The following is a 26047-nucleotide window of genomic DNA, read 5'->3' on the forward strand; positions in this document are numbered from 1 at the left end:
TGAAATTAATTATATTTAAAAAAATAGGTATCTAAAGCTTCAACCACCTAGTTTTTTTCTTTTAAAAAAGTAATTACATGAAACTAAATGTTTATATCTATGTATTTTTTGTTATTACGGGAATTAAATTGAACCAAAGGTAAAAGTACATAGTTTTTTTTCTTTCTTAAAAAAAGTAATTACATTAAACTAATGTTTGTATCCATGTATTTTTTACCTGGACCAAAATAATATTTTAATATTAATATAATCTAGACTGCACTATCATTTTAAAACTTTTTATGTAAGGTTATATTTAACAAAATATATATTTGTAAAATGTTGTGAAAATGGTGCCTATAAAAGGCATAGCCTTGTGATGTTCCATGGCATCCAATCCAAACTGATCTTTTAAGTTTTGAAAAGATGACCAAATTGTTAGTGTTTTGTTTGCTAATTCTCGCGGTCTTCCTTGCAGCTCCTACGGTCGAGGGCGATGTTAGCTTCAATTTGTCCGGTGTTACCAAAACATCCTATGCAACTTTCCTCAATGCTTATAGAGCCGATCTTCCATACAAAGAGACAGTGTTCGATATAATTCTACTGCCTGTCAATGTTACAGGTTCAAGTCGCTACACACGAATCCATCTTACAAATTCATACAATCAAACCATCCAGCTTGCTATAGATGTAACGAACGTTTATGTTCTGGGATTTTACACCACAGAGTGTAACTTATCCCACTTTTTCAACGACTCTGTTGCCACTGAAGCTAAGAAATTTGTATTCACCGATTCCAAGCAGCAAACACTTTCATTCGATGGCAGTTACGGACAACTTGCAGGAGCTGGAGGAAGACGACAAAGTCTTAAACTTGGACTCGTAGACCTCAACTATGTCTACATTCCAACGTTGTACGGCTACAACTGCCCCGGCTACAGTTACAAGCCGAGCGATGTTGCGAAGGCAATGGTCGTCGTAATTCAGACTATTTCCGAGGCTGCAAGATTTCAAAAGATTCAGAAAGATGTTAAATACAACAGTATTCCAACTGCAGAAGTTCTGTCATTGGAAAATAATTGGAGCAAACTCTCCAAACTAGTTAAGCAAGCAGACCCGACAACTGGAAACTTTAAGGTTAACTTTACACTTGAAAACGCGACAGGTACTCCAGTTGTTGTATCCAACGTTAATTCACCATATGTAAAAGGTAACATCCAGCTGCTGCTGAACAAACAGAATATTTCAGCTACGTCTGAAAATTACGCTACAATCTAACTTTGAAGAACTACAACACATGAACAATATTGTATTATGTTGTGTGTTTCGAGTTTAATCCTTAATGTGTTCGTTGGTGTGCAAATAAGGCATGTTTATGTGAATGCATGCTCTGTATGTGTGCTTTGTCGTTCCAATTTCTGTTAAGGAATAACAAGTGTGGAGTCTTTTAATCTTTTCTACTTATGCTTATTTGTTGTTCATTTTCTATATACATTGTTAGCAACCATAAAACCTAAGCCAAATCTTCATTTACGAATTGAATCTAAAATTAGGGTGTTAAATTTTACTCAATATTTCCATAGGTCTATGGTGTCCATATTGACATAACGAGTGAACAGACGTTTCTATAATTTTGCGATAAAACTTTAAAAATACGGATATCATATTAATACTAATAATTTTAAACTTATTTAGAAAGGGTGGAGTGCTTATTTGCTAATTTAATTTACATATTTTTCATAAATTTTTTCATTTCTATGATTTTCTTTTTTTTGAAATATTTAATAATGGCACTTGATTTTTTTTTTCATTTTATCAATATTTCTATAAAATTGAAAAATCTAAATTTTCAATAACATCGATATTTATTTAACCATATGGAATCATGCAAGAACTTAAAAAATATGAATGGTTTCCTTTCATTTAAAATTTTAATTCTTTAAAACTTCGACCTAAATTTCATATGTTGTATGATTTTTTACACAATAATATTTATATCGTTTTTAACACTTAGGCCGATAATTTTGACCATTTTATATAGGAACATTTATCCATGCCAACCAACTTTTTTACTAGATTAAAAAATTAGTTGAAATTTTGCTTAGAGAAATGAGATTCGATGGTATCACCTGCCATGAGTTCTTGAGTCCAAGCGATGTGTTGGTTACGATATTGTTCAGTTAATAACGAGCACTTGTTACAGAGCTCAACAGGCAGATATAACATTATTCGCATTTGAAAAAAAATTGCGACAAAATTCAACCACTATAAATCGTAATGTTATTTAATTTAATAATGACTAGTAATTATGGGCGAGAATTGCTGCTTACATGAATTATAATACTTTTTTTAGTTCAATAAGAGTGAGTGGTTTCAGACCTCCAACCTTTACTAACATAGGTAAGACATTGATAAGTTAGAACTATATTTATGTATACTTAAATTGGAAAAAAAAAAGACCCAAATATAAACTTGTGTAACGAATTACAATGCATTATATTTGTGGACAAAAGATACCATAAAATTTTGTTATTAAATTATTAGTTCATTTTTTTCTCTAAATTTTTAGAACTTTTAAAATATAGTTGACTAAGCTTTAAATATCTCATATTTTAGCGACCAAAATATTTTCTTTTAGTACAATAAGTTGGGTAGGAAATTCAAACTCATGACCTCCTGATCATGACACGTTCTAGTTACCGCTGAGTTAAACTCATGTTTGCAACCAACAAAAACTTTTAAAAATAGTCATTTTGATCTTACTATATAATTCAATTTTGGATAATTATCTCACCGAGTACTTGTCTTAAATTATGGCTTCAATATATATCCAAGTAGACAACTTAATAACCATATTTAAAGCCACATCATCTTATATTTGATAATTAGCTAAAAGTACCAACATGAGTATAGCTTACCGGTTAAGGTATCTTACTCGTTTTATGAAGGTCTTATATTAAGGATCTCATTTTGAAAGGATAAAGAATCTAATAAAGATTTATAATCGACATGACTATTTCTCTCATTACCAATTAGTGTTTAAATGAAACCTCATGAATATTGATATAGTATTAGAGCTCTAGAGCACAAACAATGATCTGGTCCAAAAATGGGGTTCGACCAAGATTGGTGAACCCAAAAGAGGCACCATCTTGAGGGGACATGATAACGATTTCACGTTGAAAACATAAGGGACCTAACAATGTGTTGGGATTATGGAGCCAAATCAAAGAGAAAATATTTTTCCTACAAGGAAAATGTCCATTTAAATTTTTCTTTGTCTTATTTAGTTTGAGCTTTTTTATTTTCTCATTCCCTTTTAGTTTTTGTCATACCATCTATTATAAATAGAGATAGATGGACCATTTGATTGGAGTGTACAAATAGAGAGCCGTGAGAAATTCTCCAAGAAGAAAGAGTTTGAGAGCTAAATACTTGTGTATCCGTTCGACAGTTTGAAAAGCTTGTAGAGTGATCCGTGAGTGTTTTTCTATGCGAGGGAAAACTGAGAGAAATCATTGTAAGGGGCTTGTAAACTCTTGGGAGATTCTTCTTGAAATTTTAGTAGAACCTGCAACGGTAGCAAAGAACTGGACGTAGCCCACACTGGGTGAACCAATATAAATCCGACGTTTAATTTTTTTCTCCCTAATCTTTATTATTATCGTTCTTGTTACTTAGAAGTTTTAGATTATTTTATCTAATCCTTTTAAGTGTAGGCTGCATTTTTCACAACACAATGATTTATAAAAGACATGAACTACTTCTTTCATTTCCAATTACTTTTAAGAGTTCCTTAATAGGCCTAAGCTTCGATAGCTGTGATTAAGTCCTCTAACGGCCATAATTTTTCGGCTACCATTTCGCTAAATTTTACATCTTCCATTGTTGAAAAATTCTCATCGAAGCTCCATTGACAAACCTCTTTTGCTAAACTTTATATCTCCATTGTTGAAAATTCTTCTTGAGCAGCTCCATTGACAAACCTCTCTCTCTAAAGTTCAAAGTCATCCTTTATTCGTATGAGAGAGGTTAAATTAGTTGGGAGATTAAATTAGTTTAGTGATAAACTTGTAAATTTACTTTTGTGAGAGATCTTGTTAGTTAAGACTTTGAGATGTGAGACTGGTTTTAAAAAAATAATAATAATAATTGTATTGATTTTTATTAAGCTCATGATGGGTTGAGTAAATAAACAAAATATAATTAGAAATAAAAATACTAAGAACTCGGCTGGAATGAACAAATGAACAAATATAGTGAATACATCAAAAAATACGATGAACAAATGAACAAACAAGGTGAATAGATGGACAACTACGGTGAGCAAATGAATAAATACTGTGAGCAAATAAACAAATACGATGAATATATGAACACATGCAATGAACAGATGAGTGAACAAATAGATATTTTTTATTGGCAAAAACCATTTGCCCATTTTTCAAAACGAATAGACAAATAGGGACAACTACTATAAATTATCTAAACCTAATTCATATATGAGATATCTCAACACTCACCCTCACTGTCGGCTTGGAAATTTGCACAAAGCCCAACAAATGGTAATGAATATAAATGAGGACAAAACAACAATTGTCATCTAAACTCTGTCATTAACATAATTCATGTCAGTTATCCAATTGTCATCTATTAAGGCATCAAGAAATAGGAGAAGATGACAATTTTGAAAATCGTCATCAATGCATTTACAACTACAGTTAAACTTTGTCAGAAATAGATTTTCCATCACAATTAATAAATGTCACAAAAAGTCATTTAATTACGATTTATAAGTGTCACTAAAACAATCAAATATTTTATCCTCGTGTCAATAAAGACCTAAAGACGACAGTTTATAAATGTCTCAAATTATTTTGTAACGAACGTTTATAATTGTCATGAAGTAGTTTTTAACGACAGTTCAAAATTGACATGAATTTTTTTTAACAACTGTTTACAAACGTCAAGAAAAACTTAACAACGACTATTTATAATTGTCACGAAAACTTTTATAGTGATAGTTTTAACAGTCAATATTGTTAGTTTTAACTATCACGAAAAATTGTATAATGACAACTTAAAAATGTCATGCAACATTAAATAATGACATTCGATACATGTCACGAAGAAGTTTACAACGACAATTTTGATGGATAATATACATACATGCGCAGCGGAAGTGAGCAAGAATCGAAATAACAATCTAGATGCATAATACAACCTAGGATTAAACATGCATGATCATACATTATGATGCTTAGAGATAAGTAGAGAAAAATACAAACCTTTGTAGCTTTTCAAAAATCTTCAAATAGCTCCAATGAAGGACCACCAAGAGATCTTCCTAGATATTCTCAAGGCTTGGAATAGAGTGGTGGGACTCTTTTTAGAGAAGGAAAAATTTAGAGAAAAGTGGAGGTAAAAAGAGTTATGTAAGCTTTTTTTTTAAAAAAAATAGCCAAAGGTTCCAAGACCTTTAATGTTTGAACAAATGCCTTCTTAAATAAGCAAATTACATGCAACTCTTGCATGTCAAAGTTTACCAAAAGCTTACAACACATATTCCACTTATGCATGGCATGACTAAGTGTCAAAATGCATGTCTAAGTTCACCAAAAGCTTACAACACACATTCCACTCATGCATGGCATGACTAAGTGTCAAAATGCATGTCTAAGTTCACCAAAAGCTTACAACACACATTCCACTTATGCATGCATGGCTAAGTGTCAAAAAGTGGATTTTTGAGATTATTTAAATGTTTCACTCAACAAGTTAGTGGAATTTTTCACCAACTTTGTTAAAAACATTATTTTAATCTACTTTAGTCAACCTTTGACTTTCTCTGGTCAAAGTCAACTATTTGACTTTTTCCAAAATCCGATGTTTGATGAAATCCATGCCTCCGATTATGAATCCACATTTATAATTTTAATATTTAAATCCTATTTAAATATTTTGTCCAAATTTCTCAAATTGATATCATATATCAATTACTTAATCATATCTCATATGATTAACCTAATTCGTATGATTCGAATTATTTCTTCAAATTATTCCAAATTTATTCCTATATGAGCTAGCCAAGGGACCTTATGGACCTACAGATTATGAGCTCCAACGATCCGAGATTAACCGCTTAAACTCTTTAATCTAGTTAACCAACATTCGTTAACTACCGGGTCACTCCACTAAAGCCCGTAGCTGCACTCTCTTCACTGTAGATATATTATGTCCATTTGATATAACCATGATCGGTAAGTCGACCCTTCACAAGTTGTTCGTAATTACAGCTAGGTCAAAATACCGCTTTACCCCTGTAATTACCTCTTGTTCCTTAAGTCCCACTGATCCTCTAATGAACAATGATTTGTAGTCGAACTATTAAATCATAAATCCTCTCAAACCTTTTGATGAGGGTGGCGCCTATTGTTCAAGACCTGGATTCAGCCCTTAAGAGAACAACCTTTCTACTATCCTAAAATTGGGTAGAAGTGAATTCCTTCTTGCACCCTATGTCCCTAGCTATCTACCGGGCCTTACCCCTGAAATGGGAGGCTTATTGAGCCAGCGCTGTTGAGCTGCTCTCACCCATGCAGATCTAAGGGTAATCCCGAGTAAACAAAAGTTCATAATTAGCTCAGGATTAAGATCGAGTTACCTAGGCCATCAAAGTCGAGATAGTCAGTTTCAAACAGTAAACGATGTTATAAAGTAAAAGTGACTATCTCATGGTCCGGTCTCATGCAAACTCTTTGCACGGGACACCCCCACTCGCATGTCTTCACATGAACGAATTAGGATCACATCGTTTGTACTAGCTACAAAGTGGGCCGCATCTATAGTGTCCCCAGAATAAGGCGCCCAACCTTATTCCTATACTATAGACCATTTAGACGGTTAACTCAAACTTGATCCATATTTATGTCTCTTACATAGAGTTTGAGTCTCAGGTAACAGTCTAGGATCCTTTATTTTATTGGATTTATATCTAGTAAGAACATTTTATTGGATCAATAACTACTTATTGATTAAAACCTTCAATAACAACTTTATTGAAAGATAAAAGTATATCTGGCATTTTCAAACTATGATTTTCAGGACATAAAACCCAACAAATTTCAAACTATCATGGTATACTTAATAATGTCAACTTTCGTGTTTCAGAAATGTCAATAGAATGCCTTCAATGACATTTTTTAATTGTTACGAAACGGTTGTGAATGTTTTTTTTTTTTGTCACGAAACCTATTTTGTTGACATTTGTGAATGTAACTTTTCATATAAACTTGTTTTGAAATGTTTTTAAAAATCGCTTTCCATAGTTGTACCTACTACTTGTCAACTGTGACATATTTTACATTAGTACACCAACCCACTTGCAAATATAAAGTGTATACATGTAGTAAATTATATATATATCAACGAAGGTTTTTCATATCCATCAACCCCGTACATAAACAAACTACATACCAAGTAACTGCTAACCCAACAAAAAATGGCCCAACAATCATTTTTTAAATATTCCAAGTAGCTACCTGTCATGGTTCTCCAGGCTCTTCTTGGACGACCTAAGCAATAGAAAAAAACCTCAAATATTTCACAATAGTATCTGCGAAAGGTAAAACTACAACAAATGTAGTTACATATTACTATTATATGTTGTAAGAGTTCATACCGTGTAAACGTGAAAGGTCAAACTAGAAAATGTAGCTAACATATTACAGAAACTCTCGCTTCTGCTTCCTTCAACCCTCGCTCCCACGTGCTGAACAACATATTCAAAACAAACAATTAAGAAAACATGAATCTAACTTTGGCAAATATACACAAAACTGGACAACCTAAACTTTCAAATCTCTTACACTGAGTTTACTTCCCTTTTCTGCTCATTGTAAAGGTTAATATAGTAGAAAAGAAAATTATATTTCAAACGTTTGAGTAAAATTCGTAAAAAAAATAACAAACACATTTTAAGCTAATTTCAACACTGTCAACAAACACATTTTCGAAAATCATAAGCTTGTCTACAATTGATAAGAATGTGACATTTACCTATAAGAAACTACACCTAGACACAAATTTTTGGATATCATAGACACAAATTTTTTGTTCAGTCCATAAAGGATCTACATTCATTTTTTGTCATCCACTATGTAATCAGTTTTAACAATTATAAAATATAAACAGAGGACCAGCAAACCTTATTTCTAGAATCAACACACTTTCATAGCCTTTATTTACTGCCTCAACAGAGAGCTAACGATCACAATAAGCACCTAAAATCTTTTTCTTTCTCTCAAATAACTCACACAAAACCCTCATTTCACAGAAACAAAGAAGCAAAGAGGCAATATCAAACGATTTTTTAAATTCTCCCAATACAAGCAAAAACAATCTACTTATCCAAATCTTAATTGGCTAACTTTGCTGCAGGATAGCCACACAATTATCCAACTAGATTTTAAACTATATGCATGCCACAAATATAAACACTAAGTCTTAATTGGCTATCTTTGCTGCAGGATAGCCACACAATTATCCAACTATATTTTAAACTATATACATGCCACAAATATAAATATTAAGTCTTAATTGGTTATCTTTGCTGCAGGATAGCCACACAATTATCCAACTAAACTTTAAACCATATAATTATCCAACTAGACTTTATACTATATGCATGACACATATAAACACTAAGTCTTAATTGGCTACTTGCACAAGCTTTTATAACCATGTCAAGCCTAAAATCAAGGCATAATATTCACAAAAGAGACCATAAAAGCAGCCAAAAGGGAAGAGAAAGACAACCACAAACAAAATATGAACACACAAATCTAAACAACATAGCTTTAACAAACACAAACAACAACATTATCTAACACATTTCTGATTTCTCAGTGCAAGAACAAGCTTTCACAATTAGTAAAAATAATGAAATGAAAGAATATGAAAGACAAAAAAGTTTGAACACTCTCCATTAGTGCAAAAGTGCTAACTTGCAAAGAACGATAGAAAATAGAAACTAAAATTGAGGGAGAAATAGAATAAATGAAAACTAAGTGCTTCCTCCCCTCAATAAAAAAAACTAAGGGAAGGACCACCCTTTGCCTTTTGCACTATATATATGTACATCATTTTCTCTCATTCAATTCAATGCAATTTATTGCTTTAGCAATCATTTTGATCTCCTCCAATCTAGTACCCTATATAATATGTATTTTATTTTCTTCCTCTACACCAAAATGAAACCAAACTATATATATACATCAAAATTAAACAAAAAAAAAAAAAAGACCTTCATGATCAATCAACCCTCAGAAAAGCATTCATCCGTCCATCCAATTTTTTTTTTTTTTTGTCGATTCTGATAATGTGTTCAAGGTAGGAAAAAGAGACCGATAAAATTAAAAAAAGAAATATAGAAAAAGAGAATTGGAAAAGTGTGGTTGATTAATTATAGGTAATAATTACCCATCATGGGCAACCTTAGTTCACTAAGATACTTCAAATTAAACTCTACACTTCTTGTCTTTCAAATGTTTGATTATTGAGAGAGATAATGATGGCATTACCACATTACTTTACGACTTTGAATCAATTTTCAAACAAAAAAACAAGACCTAATTGACGAGTTATTATAGGTCATTAGTTTGGATCAAAATTCATGCTCAAGAGTTGAAATGCAATCCTCACAAAACAGAAAGAAAGATATTGACTCCATATGTAAAAATACCTCTAACTTAATGCATTATTTCAGAGTCTTTCGTACCACTAGATATACTGTACTCTAATTAACCTTTCAGATAAGTTGACGAGGGAAATGAGAGGAACAGATAACCAAAAAAAATCAATTAAAGAAACACACTTCCATGAGCTAATATTCATTAATGAAACAGTGATCGGGATCAAATTAATGAGCTAGGATACCACAGCGCCAAATGAAATTACCGACAGGAGAAGATGTACTGCTACTTTTACGCCATATACGCAATTCATATAAGCTTTCAGAAGCAAAGAAAATCAAATCAAATCATGCGCATTCCAATTTTCATGCCAATTCCTCGACTGTTCTCAAATAAATCAATTCCAGTAAAATCTACATCCAACATAATTTAGGCACAGGAAAATCAATTGTTGGAACGACTCATACAGGTCGAAAAACTTCAAATCCAAACACGCAAGAAAATGTTCATGTGAGTTGGGTAATTCTTGTAGTGACAATTTTTCGGTCAAATAAATAATATAGCAACTGATTTGCCATAAATTCCCAAAACGAAGATAGGGTTGAGCGCAAAATTATCATAAATAATAGTAAATCAAATGAGAAAACCTAGAACATAACAAACCGAACCTGATTTACATGAGTAGGGCATGATAAAGGAGGAGAAATAGATGAATTCAACTCTTGAAGCTTGTAATCAACGGTTTCTATGGTTGTGCCTCGCAATTTGAATGAAGGAGGCTGGGTTTGGAGGTTGGATTTTTTTTTGGGGAGGGGGGGATTTGGTTGCAGAGTGGAAAAAGGAATGGAGGAGTGGAGGGACGACGACCCTAGATGGCGGACGATAGAACGACGGAGCACGGCGATGAGGCTGGGCAATGGTGGTGCATCTAGGCGACAGTAGCAGGACTGGGCGGTGGGGCAGGGCGACAACGGCGGCACTGGGCGACAGTGTTGGCGCTGCTTTGAAAGAGAAGGAGAGTTAGAGACTTTGAGGGAGGAGAAAAATGGGATTAGGTATTTTTAGTTTCTTCTAATAGGTGCGATGCAATTTATTTATTATTTAAAAAAAATTTGTAAAAAGCTTTAGTTTGGTTATTATTTTAAAAAACAAAAATTTTAAAAACTTTTTAATTTAAAAACAAAAGGATACTTTTATAAATAACATATGTCCATGCTCTTATATTTGGCTAGATTCACTTTTCTCGACTATTTTTCTAAATAGTTGGGAGTCGTAATATTTTTAAAAAAATTAAAACAATATTGCCCGCATAATTGGGAAAATCTATTTTTCCTAACTCTTTCTCAAAAGAGTCGGGAGTTGTAATATTTAAAATAATTAAAAAAAATATTACCTACTATATTTTAGAATGGTCGGGAATATTAATATCTCCTTACTATTTCGAAAATAGTCGTGAAGTCTAATATTTGAAAAAAAAATTAAAAACAATAACGCCCAACAATTTATTAAAATATTGGTGTAAAGTCCACTATTCGATCCTTTTCTAAAAATAGTTGGGAGTGGTAATTTAAAAAGAAATTAAGTACAAATTTTGTCCGACTATGTAATAAAATATATAGTTGGGAATATAAACCTCTCCCGATTATTTCAAAAACCGTCGGGAGTGGTAATATATGAAAACAAAATTTGCGTCATCTAGGTAATGGATCTTGAACGATGGCACGAGGAAGATGAAGGATGATGGCGAAGGCAAAAGAGTGCGAGGAAGATGATGAACTTTAGGTTTTTTGAAAAGAACATTGAAAACATATGACGAAGAAAGCACAGTTCGCAAAAGGGCATGGTTTGATTTAATTTATTTTAATTTTATTTACATAGAATGCAAAAATATTACTATATTAATATTATACTTGAACATTTCATAAAATCAGCTTATTTTGTTGTGTTGGTGTGTCAATAAGTCTCACTCGTCTTGAGTTCAATTCACACAAGTAACTAAATATGCTATCACTTATATATTCAAATTTTTTTTTTGATAAAAAAATATATCTACTAAGTTTTTATTTTTCATTTTATTGAGAAAAATTATGACTTGTTTCTATTTTCTTTTAAAAAGTTCCTATCAATATTCTTAAAAATTTCACACTAAGATTTAATTAAAAAATTTCTATCTAAAATTTAAAATTTTATGTCATATAAAATTTAAAGGTTCAGGAACATAACTAGTTCCAATTTAAATCGAAATTAATTTCTAAGCATTCGATTAAGTTGACTACCTTTCCCTCCAAAAAAAATTAGGGTATAATTTACGTATGAATATTTTATTTACGGAATGCTTAGTGAAACTAGAATTAACTTATATTATTTTATGTTTATCATCATATTTTGATTTTCATGATAAATTAAATTTATACAAGGAAATGTTGATACGAAAAAAATATATATTATTTATTTTAAATGGAAAATATAATTAAATTAAAATTGTTATTGTAAATATATAATAATAGAGGGTTGAAAAAATAATTGAAATTCACAAGGCTCAAACTCGAGACTGAAGAGGGAGGGCACAATTAAGCAGGGTAAGCAGACCACTGTACCAAATACCCACTACAACAAATCTTGGTTTTAATGACGGACAAAAAAAAATGCGGAGGAAACGATGTCGCACAAGAAAAACACGGAGGCAACCATGTCGGACATGCTAAAAAACACGCCCAATTTTAATTTTAATTTTTTTTAAGTATCCATGTCTGGTTCAATGGCGGGCTAGGCCGCCATGAAAAGTGCCCTAAATTTAAAATTTCACCCAAAATTTTTACACCCCGAAATTTTTTTTGCCTCCCCAGCTCCCTTTGCCGTGCAAACCCTCTCTACCTTCTCGTGAAACCGACGCAAACCTTGCTCCATTGCCGGGGGAAGGGGAGCAAACGACCACATACAGGAGGCGCGAGCAAGACCCAACGATGAGGAGCAATTTCTGGCGGCAGAGAGCGACAATTGGCGGCGGCGGCGTCGAATATATAGCGAATATACAGCGGCGGCTACAAATATCGAAGGTTCCTTTCATCTCCCTCATATTCGCTCGTTTTCATCTTCTTCTAGTTTGATAAGTAATTTTCTTGTGGTTTGAGTTTGGGTTATTCATCGATTTGGCCCTTTTTCATCTATATTGCATGAATGAGTTTGAGTTTCTGTTTAAGTTTGAGTTTGTGTAGTGGGTAATTGAAATTTGTTCCACATCTGAGTTTGTGCAGTATATATATATGTAGAACAATTTCTCTTCTCTTTGCCTTTTGAGTTCTACAAATTTTGTTGCTGCTTGATTATTGAAAAGTAGAAGAAGAAGAAGAAAAAATAGATTCTTGCGGAATTTTGCGAAACAAGGGCTTTGTTTTGCCTTCCATGGCTGCTGTTTTGAAGCTCTCATTCCTTCTTTGAATCTTGTCCGATCAGATTTTATACTTTTTTTTTTATTTCTTTTCATCTCTTATCCTTTTCTTTTGCTCTCAGTTTCTCAACACTCATATTTGTTCTCAAATCCACCCTTACAAGATTTTCCTCAAATCCACCTCTGTGTACATTTGTGAAACCACCGTAGGCAAGCTTGTGAAAATGTTTGAAACAAGAATTTGTCGGTGAAAAAAAGCAAAACAATAGAACACAGCATAATAGGGAAAAAAACCCAACAAGTAGAATAACCCTTTATTTCTTAATCATTCCTATTTTACTTGTTAAGAACTCGACGAAGTACACAAACTTAACTATTGTTGTTGTTGTTTTTTTTTTTTTTGTAGATCAAACTTTCATAAATTTAATTATGGATAAGTCGTGGATGACAAAAAATAGAATGTCAACCGAGTACAGTTTAGGGGTTGAGATGTTCATTGAAAATGGATTACGACATTCAAAAAGATCAAACGTCATTTGTTGCCCATGTTTAAAGTGTGTAAATGCAAAGTCTCAAAATATGAATGTAGTAAGAGATCACTTATTTGTTTATGGTATTGATCAAAGCTATAAGACATGGATTTGGCATGGTGAATCAATATCGATTAAGAGAAACATCGAAAGTATGTCTACTAGTGCACAAGAAGAAGTTGAGAATGACGATTTTGATGACACAATAGGGATGTTTGAGGCTGCATATGACTACTTTAACGATAATCCACAAAATTTCGAGGAGCTACTAGGTGATGCGAAGAAACCATTATATCCAAATTGTAAGAACTTTACCAAAATATCTGCATTATTAAGTTATATAATTTGAAAGCGAAATTTGGATGGAGCGATAGAAGTTTTACTGAGTTGTTGGCATTAGTTTGTGATATGTTACCAAGTCCTAATGAAATTCCAAGTTCTATCTATCAAGCAAAAAAAACTTTGTGTACTCTTGGGATGAAGTATGAGAAGATTCATGCTTGCCGCAAGGATTGTTGCTTGTTTAGAAAAGAACTCTTAGATGTAGATGAATGCCCTATTTGCGGAACATCAAGTTGGAAGCTTCGTAAAGATTCAAAAGAAGCAATGAAAAATGTTTCAGCCAAAGTCATGTGGTACTTCTCTCCAATTCCAAGATTTGAATGAATGTTTCGAAGCAAAGAATATCGAGTTTGTTGACTTGGCATGCAAAAAAAGTACGAAGATGATTTATACGAAGATGAATTAGGAGATAATGTTAAAAATTGTGGTTATGGAGTTTTACCTAGTATGCCAAATATCGAGACATTTCATGAAAGCGATGAAACGTCATCTACGTATGTTAGAAATGATTGTGAGGGTACATGGATTAATAATAGTACATTAAACATTGGTATGTCATTTAGTAATTTATTTTTACTATGTTTTCATATGAGTTAATATATTAACCGTATGTTTTGTGTTTTGGTTGTAGAGCTTTTAAATGGGTGATTCTAATAGCAGTGGTGACAATGAAGTTGAGGTTAGAAAAGTTGTTCGTTGAGGCCCAACAACCATGCATGAATTGGCTAACGTAAGAAACTCTGAGGGTTCGTTGTTGACAATTCAATATAATGACATAGGTCAACCGGTTGGCGAGAATGCATAAAAAATGCAAAGCTTTATGGAGTTTGTGTTCGACAACAAATTCCAATCATTTACAATAATTGGAAAGAAGTTCCCCAAGAACTTAAAGATAAAATTTTCGATTGTGTAAAGGTAAGAAGTTTAGAATTTTTATTAAAGTAATAAACCTTTCTAGTTTATAATTTAATTTGCAATTATTTTGTTATTAATTTTCATTACACAGATGTCATTTGTGGTGGACCCTAGGTCCAAACACAATATTGTTCAATCCGCATCGAAGAAGTTTCAAACCTTCAAGTCAACATTAACTAAAGAATACATTCGTCCGTTCAAAGACGACCCACCTTACTTGGAGACTAGTCCTGAAAAATATTCTCATATTGGTGAAGAACATTGAGCTTCATTTGTTCATACAAGACTAAGTGAAGAGTGGGAGGTAACTACATTGTATCAATATATTTTTAAATAGTGTAACTATTTTAGTGCTTGAATCAAATATCTTCTATTTTCCAGACACTTAGTACTGCTCAGAGAGAAAGGACGGCAAAATGCATGTATAATCATCACATATCTCGCAAGGGATATGCAAATCTTGCAAAAGAATTAGTAAGTTACTATTTAGATTAAGTGTCTTACGATAATTAATGTGTGTGCCAGTTAATAATATAAATGCCCATATAGGAATTATCAGATGATCCTTCTAATCGTGCAATTATCAGACATCTAGCCAACAGGTTAAACATGGGTAACTTAGAACAAGTAGTACTCATCCCACATAACAGCGGGTAAGCTAGCAATTTAACTTCATTTTACTTATTTATAGTTTCTTTTATCCATGCATGAATGATAATATTATCATGTTGGTTATTAATAGTTTTCACTGGAAGTTGTTTGTTATACATCTCCGAGAGAATTGTGTTTATGTATTGGACTCTCTAAAAAGTAAGATTGAAGAAAATTATAAGGGAATCATAAACACGTAAGTGCCTTGCACTCTTATAGTTGAAATTTTTACAATTATGTTATTCTAATGTTTCAAATTATTTAGATCATTGAAAATGTGGCAAGCCAAACATTCTACTCAACAATCTCACAGTACTACAATTTGGAAACCTGTGAAGGTAAATTTGCATAACTCATAACAATGTCGCAGTAAATCCTTTGTATAACTCATAATTTTGTTATGTTTCAAATTTTCTATATGTAGTGTCCTCGACAACCAGGTTCTATCGAGTGTGGGTACTATTTGCAAAAGTATATAAGAGAAATAGTGCGGAACCCTCATACTCGTATTACTTAACTTGTACGTATTATCATATACCTTTATGTGTTTATATATGATTTGTCATTATATTAGTATTATCTTTCTTTTTCTTTCTTTGTAGTTTAATACAAAAAGTGCCTATCACAAAGAAGAAATCGACGAAGTTCGAATAGAATGGGCATCTTTTGTTGGACGATTTGTGTAGTACCTATGGATTCATTAGTTGTGTTTATTTGATGTAAGTATTTGGTTCAGACTACTTTCTGTGCAGTAATTGGTAGATTAGAAATACTTTGTCTTGTTTATAATAAGTTTGAAGTTTGAAGTTTGAAAGGTACTGCATAACATATTAGTTTTGGATTATTATAGAAGTATTTGACTAGATGATGCTGAAGTCTGGATTTTTATGCTGAATGTAGTTTTGTTGGAGGGACGGGCGGTCCCATTTGTTCTTGTGTGGAAGGGTGTTTATATAGAAGTGGTTGTTTTGTTTATAACCATGCTAGTTTTGAGTTATTCTAAAAGTGGAGAGGTTATGTTGAATTTTGTACTTTTGATTATTTGTGTTTTGAGTTTAATGTTAGTTTTTGAGTTGTGTTTTAGAAGATCATGATGTTGAAATTAGTTTTACTTGCATATTAGTTTTTTAGTTTCAATAATATTGAGAATTATTTTGTGAGAATAGGCTGGAAGGAGATATATTGGTTCGTTAGTTTTGAGTTATATTCTAAAGTGGGGAGGTCATGATGAAATTTGTACTTACTCTTGATTGTTTGTGTTTTTGTTAAGCTTTTATAGAATAGGTTGGAATTGAGAGATATATTGTTGGCTAGTTTTGAGTTATTCTAAAAGTGGACAGGTTATGTTGAAATTTGTACTTTTTGATTATTTGTGTTTTCAGTCTAAGGTTAGTTTTTGAGTTAAGTATTAGAATAGATATTGTTTTATAATGGATGAATGTGTTAAAAGTTTTAGTTGCATATTCAGATATTATCATAGGTGTGAAGGAAATATATATAGTTGGTTAGCCACGTTTGGGCAACCAACTATTTTTTCATTTATTTATTCACAAAATAATGATGGTCAATATCTGTCACGAAATATAGTCATTCCATGACGCACATATCGATGTAGATACAATGACGTACAAACAATGTCACACAAAAGATGACGTACAAACAATGGCGTACAAACAATGTCGCACATACAATGACAGTCACAAAACAAGGACAGTCATAAAGATGTCGGTCGTCACCCGTCATGGTTATTCTTTCATGACGGCACGTCCGTCATGGAAAACGCTATACATGACGCGCAATGCCCGACCTTAAAAGGGTCGTTTCATGACGGCCATGTCCGGATGGAAAGAAAATATACATGACGGGCAATGCCCGACCTTAAAACTATCGGACATGAAAGGGAAACAAGGACACTCGTATAGATGTCGGTCAATGACCGACATGGTTAATATTTAATGTCGGGCAATGCCCGTCATGAAATAGCAGATTTGTTGTAGTGACCATTTTCTAGTTATTTCATGGAGTATTTGGGGAAACTATTAATAAAAAATCTATACTCGATACAACCGGAGAATCCCGAAATAATTAATATCATCCATAAAGCTGCAGTTTTTCCAACTAAAATGAAACGCGCTCAAAATCATTTGTGACACTTTTTGTATGTCATAGATTCTCAAGATGGTCTAGGTAACTGTCATGAAATACTTGAAATTTTTTTATTTTTCTTGACAATTATAAAATGTCAGAAAACATGGAAATTTTCGTACGTCACCGTTTTTTCCCACCAAAATCGCACCTCCACCTTTTCGTGACAGTTTTTAACTGTCATAAAACTTACAAAATCCAAAAAATTGCGTTTTTTACCGCAAAAAAACGCATCCTAATTATTTATGATAGTTTTTTTTCATCCAAATTTTTTTACTGTTGACAACTGTCATGGAAGACCATATTTCTAGTAATGAATACAGAGGTTCTAATGAGGACCACAAAGCCCAACTAGTATACATCTCTGTTAATTTTAGGGAGCTAATTTGGTTGGTTTGATTTAAATTGGGTAAGATGTGAAATAATATTTTAATTTAGTAAGCAACCTCATTCACTCTCCCTAGTCTTGTCACATGATCGTGCAACGTATACTAAAATTAAAAATTAAAAAAAAAGGTTGAAAGTATAAGGACTACAATTATTTTAAAACATGTGATAAATGATAGGAATGAAATCGCACCTAATTCAACCTGTTTCACCCTAGTAGTTGATATCATTATTAATATTGTAAATTGAAAATTAATGTAAGCTCAAATATTTGAAATCTTATCATTCAAAATGATTATTATTTCACAGCTCCAATATGAAATCTGTTAATATATTTAGAAGAAAAGAAAAGTGTTTCAACCCGTGAATTATATCTCTCCATATGTATTTTCTACCCATGTGAACATTTGAATGTATAAAGTTTATCTTATCACATTGGTTGTATCAATAATTCCAAAACCTACTCAAAGAGAGGTGTGGAGTACTCTCTATCAAAAGAAAAAAAAGTGTGGAGTAAGAGACATAGAAATGATATCCTTCAAAAAATAAAGCACACTATTTTTTAAATAAGTAGTTAGGGCTGGGTCTATTTGTGAATGATTTTAGAATTAGTGATTTTAGCAAACGAGATTTAATTATAATTGATTATGTGAAAGTGATTTTTATATATAATTATTTCATTGTTTGGTTATAAACTTTTTCAATTGATTTTTTGTAATTAAAAGTAATTTTGGATGAGTAATATTTGAAGTTTAAAAAGATAATTTTACAATACTGTTAAATGAGAGAAAAATGAGAGAGGAAAAAAAATCCTAGAGAGAGCAATTTTAGAGAGCAGACAAAAATCTTAGATAGATAAATTAGAGAGAGGTTACAAAAATTTTAGAGATAAAATTAGAGACAATAAACAAAATTAAAGATAAATAGAGCTAGAGAATTAAAAAAACTTCATAAATAAAAAAAAAGTAAAATTTTAAGGTGAAAATGAACTAGAAAAACAATTTTGAAATTTAAAATAATAACCCTTTTATAACTAATTTCCTATTACTTTATTGACGAAAAGTCACGAGGAAATCGCTTCCCAAGCAAATTGATCTAGAATTACTTCAAGTGATTTTGGATTTTTTTTCAAATAACTCATAGAACTATTGCGAACCACATTATTTTAAAATAATAGTGATTTTGAAATTAGTGAAAGTAATTTTAGCTATAATAAAATCACTCATAAACACGCCATTGGTAAGATATTTCGCCAACATCTCTATAAAACAAATGGTCAGTAATCGACCCGAAGACCTATCTTAAAGGGAGATTGTCAGGGTTATACCTGGCTCGGCAGATTGATCTTCCGAATAAGATAAGTCTTCAATAAACTCGTGAAGACGACTTTGTTAAGGATCCCACATTGATAGGATAAGAGACATGACAATAGTTTATAATATAAATAGGCTACTCCTCCCTAAGTGGGCTAAACGTTCAAACGAGCAGCTTGATCAGGCACAATTACTCAGGAGCAGCTTGATCAGCACCTTAAAGGGAATCTTCTGGATAACCTCAAGATAAGACTTCGCGAGCCGAGTCACTTTCGAGGTTAGCTTCGAAAAAACTCTAAATAGTAGCACCCGTACAAAGCCCCCATCTGTTGGGAGCAAGCTAAGCAGGTCCCAGGTTGACCTTATTCAAGAACTACTAAGTAAAGACTGGTAAAAACTCGAACATCTTCAAGTAGAAGTCGCTGTTTTCGAGGGGCAGGGTTTCTAACTTCTCGCCATTCTCGGGATATTTCATGCTTATGTAGGGAGGCACCTCATATTTTGGCGTAATATAGTATATGTACCTCCTGCCGAGCTTTGACACCCAGTCATTGCTCTTAAAGGTCTCTTTTCGACTTCCAGAGTGAACCGTGAATCTAAGCTAGAATAGCTCGATGACGAGCCACCACTAGACTGACCACTCCCCAAGCTACTACTATCACTGTCTACATAAACCACAAAAGCAACTAAAGGAAATGAAAAGCTAAAGAAGAAGAACCAACCTCTAGTGGGAGCGACTAGGGAGCTCAGCTCGGCTCGTGAGCAAAAAGTTTTGAAATAGTGAAAAACGAATGGTGCAGGGCACCCCTTATAAGGGGTTGAAATTCAATCTTAGTCGTCCATGTATTACCCCACGAGCGGCTTAGATCGTGTTGAAGTTAAAAGGTTTGCTACTCGAGTGCGACGCCTTGTCAAAACAACGTTCCACCTCCTACTAGAACGATCATATTTCCAGCTTAGCTCAAAAGTTCGCTCCATCAATATTCTTTGTCAGGTAAGGTGCTCAAACCTACTAGAGAGAGCGGTCAATGTTGGATGGAAAAATACGACATGACATGTGGACTAATTAACTCAACTTGGTGAGGTCAAACTTGTTCAACTAGCCTAATGGAGAAGACCCACCTCGAACTAAAGACCAAACCAACTAAAGAATTGCATAGGTCCAATAGCTACCTCCAGTTGGACAGTCCATAATCGCCCGTTGGAGCAATTCAACAGCCTTGTCCCCCCTCCCCACTGCCTATAAAAGGAACATCCCTCCGCTCATTCAAGTATTAAATTCTATCTGACTACGACTTATAATAGATTGAATTCCCACTAACTTGAACTTCAGAGTGTTTGTTCTCTATGTGTAGGTTACTCCTCATAAGCAGCTTGCTCTTCTGTAGCTCATTCTGATTTGACGAAAGCCGACCTATTCAACTTGGTAGAATTCAGTATCAACAAATTATAACAGTTCTTAGAGTTCATAGTTTATATCAATGGAAAAAAAAGGATATTTTAAGGTTAAAATTGACTCACCAGCTTAAGTTTTAAGGGTATAAATGAAGTTTACCCAATTTTTTTTTTAAAATTAATTCAAGCAAACAACAATACCAGCTTAAGTTTTAAGGGTATAAATGAAGTTTACCCAATTTTTTTTTTTAAAATTAATTCAAGCAAACAACAATATAAGAAAGTAGTAGATTATGTTAAATTTTTGCAAACAGAGGCTAAAATAGTCTTTGAACCAAAGCATAAAATACAATGATCAAGATAGTATTTTAACGTTGATATAATAGACACGTAACACACTACCCTTTGGGACTTTTATATAATGTTATATTTAAAAAAAAAAATCTCTGTAAAATGTTGTGAAAAAGGTTTCTATATAAAGCATAGCTTTGAGATGTTGGGATGGCATCTAAAGTGATTCCAAGTTGAAAATCAAGGATGAAATTGATAGTCTTTTGTTTGCTAATTATCGCCATCTTCCATGCAGCTCCTAGTGTTGAGGGCGATGTCAGCTTCACTTTGAAGGGTGTCACTAAAAAATCCTATGGAGCTTTCCTCAAATTCTTTAGAGGCGATGTTCCCGTTGAAAGTAAGACTGTGTTCGGTATACCTCTACTGCGAGCCACTGTTACGGGTGCAAATCGCTACACACGAATCCATCTTTCAGACCGTGATGATCATACCATCACCCTGGCTATAGACGTAACAAACGTTTATGTTCTCGGGTTTTACACCCCAAAGTGTGACGTATCCCACTTTTTTAACGATTCTGCTGCCATTCAAGCTAAGAAATATGTATTCACCAATTCAAAGGGGCAAATAACACTTCCGTTCGACGGCAGTTACTCAAAACTTCAAAGGGCTGGTGGCGATCGAGAAAAGCTCGACCTTGGACTCGTAGCCGTCAACTTTAACATTCCCAAGTTGTTTGACTACAGCTGCCCCAACTCCACGCAAACGCTAAGCGACGTTGCAAAGGCATGCGTTGTAGTCATTCAGACCATTTCTGAGGCTGCAAGATTTCAAAATATTGAGAACGCAGTTCAAAACAACATGCCACCAACTCGAGAAATTCTATCTTTGGAGAATAATTGGGGTGCTCTCTCGAAACAAGTTCAGCTGGCAGACCCTAATACTGGACGGTTTAAAGCTACCGTTCAGCTTATTGGCGAGACAGGTAATCCAGTTAATGTAATGGATGTCAATTCACCGTATGTAAAAGGCAACCTCCAGTTGCTGCTGAACCAACAGAATGTTCAACCTATGCCTACACTGTAACTTTGGAGAAGCAGCAACTACGTGAGACAACTCCACATGAACAACATTTTTTTATGTTGTGTGTTTTGAGTTTAATCCTTAATGTTGGTGTGCAAATAAGACATGCTCTGAATTTGTGCTTTGTTCCAATTTCTGTGAAGTAATAACAAGTGTGGAGTCTTTAAATCTTTTCCACTTATGCTTATGTATGTTGCTAATTCTATTTTTTTTTCCTAATAACTATTTCATTGAATTAGGAACACGTACTCATTCTCCCTGAGGTCACACGTTTAAGTAAAATAGTGCAGGTTTCCTTAACTGTTGTTTATTCAAGGAAAAAAAGTACTGCTGAGTTGAGTAGCCTCTGGGAAATCGCAGTAATGATTTTTTTTATTTATAATTGTTTTTTATTTTAGACAACAAATTTTATTTAAGAAAAATATATGTTATAAATCTTTTATTTTCCTTTTTATATTAGATTTTTTTCTTACGGTTAAAATAAATATAAATTAAGTAAAAAATATTTGTTATTTCAGTAAATTATTTTCAAATAATTGATTGCATAAAAAATTATATAATCCTTAAATTTTGGTTTGTTATTTCAAATTTCATCTTATTTCTTCTATATTTATATAAAAAATTCTTGTTTGCTATCATATTGAACTAATTTAATTATATAAATTATAAGTTTGATTCAGAGTTGCGTTTAACAAATACTTAGAACATAAAAAAACTATTAAATAGGTCTCAAGACTTTCAATTTTTGAATCTAATAAGTTCTGAAATTTTCAATTTTTGCATCTAATAAGTTTTGAAATTTTAAATTTTTTCGTCTAATAGGTTGTCGAATTTTCAATTTCATGCTTGATAGATCATTAATCTATTAGATCATACACTAAATTCAATAATTTATTAGTTCAAACTACTATCTTTTTATTTTTTAGAAAATATGTTCTAATGACAACAAAATTTGTTCATAAAGTTTTGGATCTACAATTTATACTTGTAATATTCGAGACCAAGATTATTTTGCAGGTCGACGTCTGTTCCCGATTTTATTATTAATAATTGGTGCGAATCCGGTGGAGTCTTGAGGACCCTAAATTCTAAATCAACAATCTAAGTCCCACATTAGCTAGAGAATGAGATGTGGTATAGGTATATAAGTTAGGAACAACATATCTCTCATTCATATCAAGTCTTTTGGGTGATACATAAAACAAATTCAATGAGGTTTATGTCCAAAATAGACAATATCATATGAATTGTGAGGTCACTTGTCCTAACAAGTAGTATCAGAGTTATGCCACTTAACAAGAGATATGCTCCGGTAAAAATGAGTTGCTCCTATATTTTATAATTTTTCTAAAAGTATCAATCGATATCAACATTTTATCAATAATGCAATTCACATTTTCATAAAATGAAGATTTTGAAATATCTATTGAGATCGACCTTCTAAAGTGTTGGTTGACAACCCATACATATTTGACATGAACTTCTATAAAATAAAATATATATAATCACACCGAAATCATACTTTTTCTCCCTTTATATACATTTTTTAAAATTTTAATTAGATGTAAACTTATTAGTTCTACTCAGCACAAAATATAACAATAAGTTTAGGCTCCACAGAGATTTAAGAATATAGTTATTAGGTTGACAGTATTATGTTAAATTGTATACCCTTTTCCAAAACATCAAAATGCATATGCAAAAGTACTCATAAAAATATACCATGAAGTCGAAAACAGTGAAAACAAATAAAAATATCAATAATAAAAATCCAGCATGTTTAGATATTAAAAAAGTGTATATATATATATTTTTTTAAAAAGCCAATGTTCATGTTAAGAAATATTGCACTATCAAGTTGATTGAAATATCAAGAGAAACATATCCATATCAACAATTAAAAAAATAAAATAAAAAATCAAAATGCAAAAGCTACTTTTTTTGAACTAATAAAGCAAACTTTAAAGTTCTAAAAAAATAAAGTTGTAAATAATTTTAAAAAACAAGAAAACTGATAGCATATTTTGGAAGTTTGGTCTCATGAAAGCCTTCACATGCAAAGGCACCACACCAGATGAGCTAAACGTGAGTGCAATAATTGAAAGATGCCAAGTTTCACTCATCATTCATTATATAAACTCATAGACACAACACCCCTATTGCCAACCACAATTTGGAAAACATGAGATTCCTACCATTTTACTTTGTTCTTGCTCTCTGTTTTGGTGCTCTTGCTGCCGAGGCTGATGTCTCATTCTCTATGTTGGGCGCCACCAGCGAAACCTACCGACAGTTCATAAGGAACTTACGTAGTACCCTCACAATAAGATCACCAGTAGTGTATGGCATACCCGTGCTACAATCGACAGCAGTGGGATCGGCACGCTTCATACTAGTGCATCTCACGAATTATAATACTGAATCTATCACTGTGGCAATAGACGTAGTGAACATTTATGTTGTAGCATATCGAGCTGGGAATAATGCCTACTTTCTAAATGATGCTTCAGCAGAAGCAAACAATGTGTTGTTTAAAGGCATCAAGCATGTGAGACTTCCCTATAAAGGCAACTACGACGGCCTTGAAACAGCTGCAGGGAAGATTTCAAGAGAGAAAATTGATCTTGGGTTTTCTGAAATAAGTAGTTCTATTGGCAACATGTTCCATCATAATGTTGGTACTTCTATCGCGAGAGCATTCATTGTGATCATCCAATCAGTCTTAGAAGCTGCAAGGTTTAAGTACATTGAGCAAAGAGTTTCTGAGAACGTTAAGACTAAGTTTAAGCCAGACCCTGCATTTTTAAGTTTAGAAAATCGTTGGTCTGATCTTTCCGAACAAATACAAATTGCACAGAAGCGAGAAGGAGAGTTTGCTCGTGCTATTGAACTTCGAACGGTTAGCAATAAACCAATTATCGTAACTAATGTTAGTTCGCCTATTGTGAAAGGCATTGCACTTCTATTATACTATAAAGTCCGTGTTGCCATCGATAACATCATCAGAATGCCTACGATGACATACTAGTACTTATCAGACAACTATGTGGATCGTATGTACTATGTATGACAACCACAAAGGATGTTGGTCGTATGTATCACAACAATAAAGAATAAACATACTTAAACTCTAAGTTTACGAACAACAATAAAGGATAAACATACTTAAACTCTAAGTTTACGAACTTTTTTATGTCGATTCTATTTTGGTCTCAACATTCTTAATATTTTGTTTAAATCATATCCATAAAAAAATTATTTTAATGGTTGCTTTTTTAAATCTATAATCAATACTATATTAAAAGGGGAAGATTTAAAAAAAATATTTTTAGATCATTATACCTATAATATAAGTTTTTATACGCATGCCATTTTTTATTTTTAATAACTTTGATTAATAAAAAAGTGAAAGTTATGAATATTGAAAAGTTTGAATAGGTAAAGTTATATTTATTTATTTATAAAAATTTATGATTTTACTTGAATTGAAAGGAATGGAATTCAAAAATGTATTGAAATTTGAAAACTTTTTTCAACCTATATCCCTTCTCTACATTTATATATATTAATTAGTTTCTCTATACTTCCTCCTACAACCGCTTAGCTCTCTCCGTTAGCTTGCTTCTTTTCATTTATTGATTCATTCTTTTATATTTTATAGATTTAGTAGTGTCGTATTACAATGGCCTAGTACATTGAGTGTCTTGATTTATAAGAGTTACAAGATAATGTTATTTATAAGTAGAGGTCATTAAATCGGCTTATAATGCAATTTTTTTTTATCTCAAACAGCAATCAAATGTGGACAATCTCGGAGAAATTCACGTATTGAATCCTTCATATTAATGTTATACATTATTTAACAATTAGTATTGTTATTAGTTTTTATTACAAAATTTTGAAATTCAATTATTACTCAATTTTAAAATTTATATA

At 32.5% G+C, this 26047-nt stretch overlaps 1 protein-coding gene, 2 long non-coding RNA genes and 3 pseudogenes across 3 annotated transcripts; 4 read left to right on the top strand and 2 right to left on the bottom strand.

The window, feature by feature from the left end:
- Positions 1-405: 405 nt before the first annotated feature.
- On the top strand, positions 406-1257 carry LOC111024724 (ribosome-inactivating protein karasurin-C pseudogene; annotated as a pseudogene).
- A 2465-nt stretch (positions 1258-3722) lies between these two features.
- On the bottom strand, positions 3723-5503 carry LOC111024725 (uncharacterized). Its single transcript, XR_002603387.2, has 2 exons — positions 5268-5503; positions 3723-3991 (listed from the first exon to the last, which is right to left on the bottom strand). It is a non-coding gene; the product is annotated as an uncharacterized LOC111024725 (long non-coding RNA).
- A 1858-nt stretch (positions 5504-7361) lies between these two features.
- Positions 7362-10727, bottom strand: LOC148210013 (uncharacterized). Its single transcript, XR_015792148.1, has 3 exons — positions 10340-10727; positions 7661-7750; positions 7362-7553 (listed from the first exon to the last, which is right to left on the bottom strand). It is a non-coding gene; the product is annotated as an uncharacterized LOC148210013 (long non-coding RNA).
- A 2911-nt stretch (positions 10728-13638) lies between these two features.
- Positions 13639-16014, top strand: LOC148210014 (uncharacterized; annotated as a pseudogene).
- Positions 16015-21229: 5215 nt separating this feature from the next.
- Positions 21230-22298, top strand: LOC111024730 (ribosome-inactivating protein karasurin-C pseudogene; annotated as a pseudogene).
- A 1980-nt stretch (positions 22299-24278) lies between these two features.
- Positions 24279-25296, top strand: LOC111024728 (ribosome-inactivating protein bryodin II-like). Its single transcript, XM_022302500.2, has one exon. The coding sequence runs from the start codon at positions 24294-24296 to the stop codon at positions 25137-25139; it is 846 nt and encodes a 281-aa protein (XP_022158192.1). The 5' UTR covers positions 24279-24293; the 3' UTR covers positions 25140-25296.
- The last annotated feature ends 751 nt before the right edge of the window (positions 25297-26047 follow it).

Source organism: Momordica charantia (genome assembly GCF_013281855.1).
Source record: "Momordica charantia cultivar OHB3-1 chromosome 7 unlocalized genomic scaffold, Mcharantia_2.0 BLBB01000007.1, whole genome shotgun sequence".
Taxonomy (NCBI): Eukaryota; Viridiplantae; Streptophyta; class Magnoliopsida; order Cucurbitales; family Cucurbitaceae; genus Momordica; species Momordica charantia.

Coding starts and splice junctions, on each gene's coding strand:
- LOC111024728 (XM_022302500.2), top strand. CDS start 24,294: ATGAGATTCCTACCATTTTACTTTGTTCTTGCTCTCTGTTTTGGTGCT.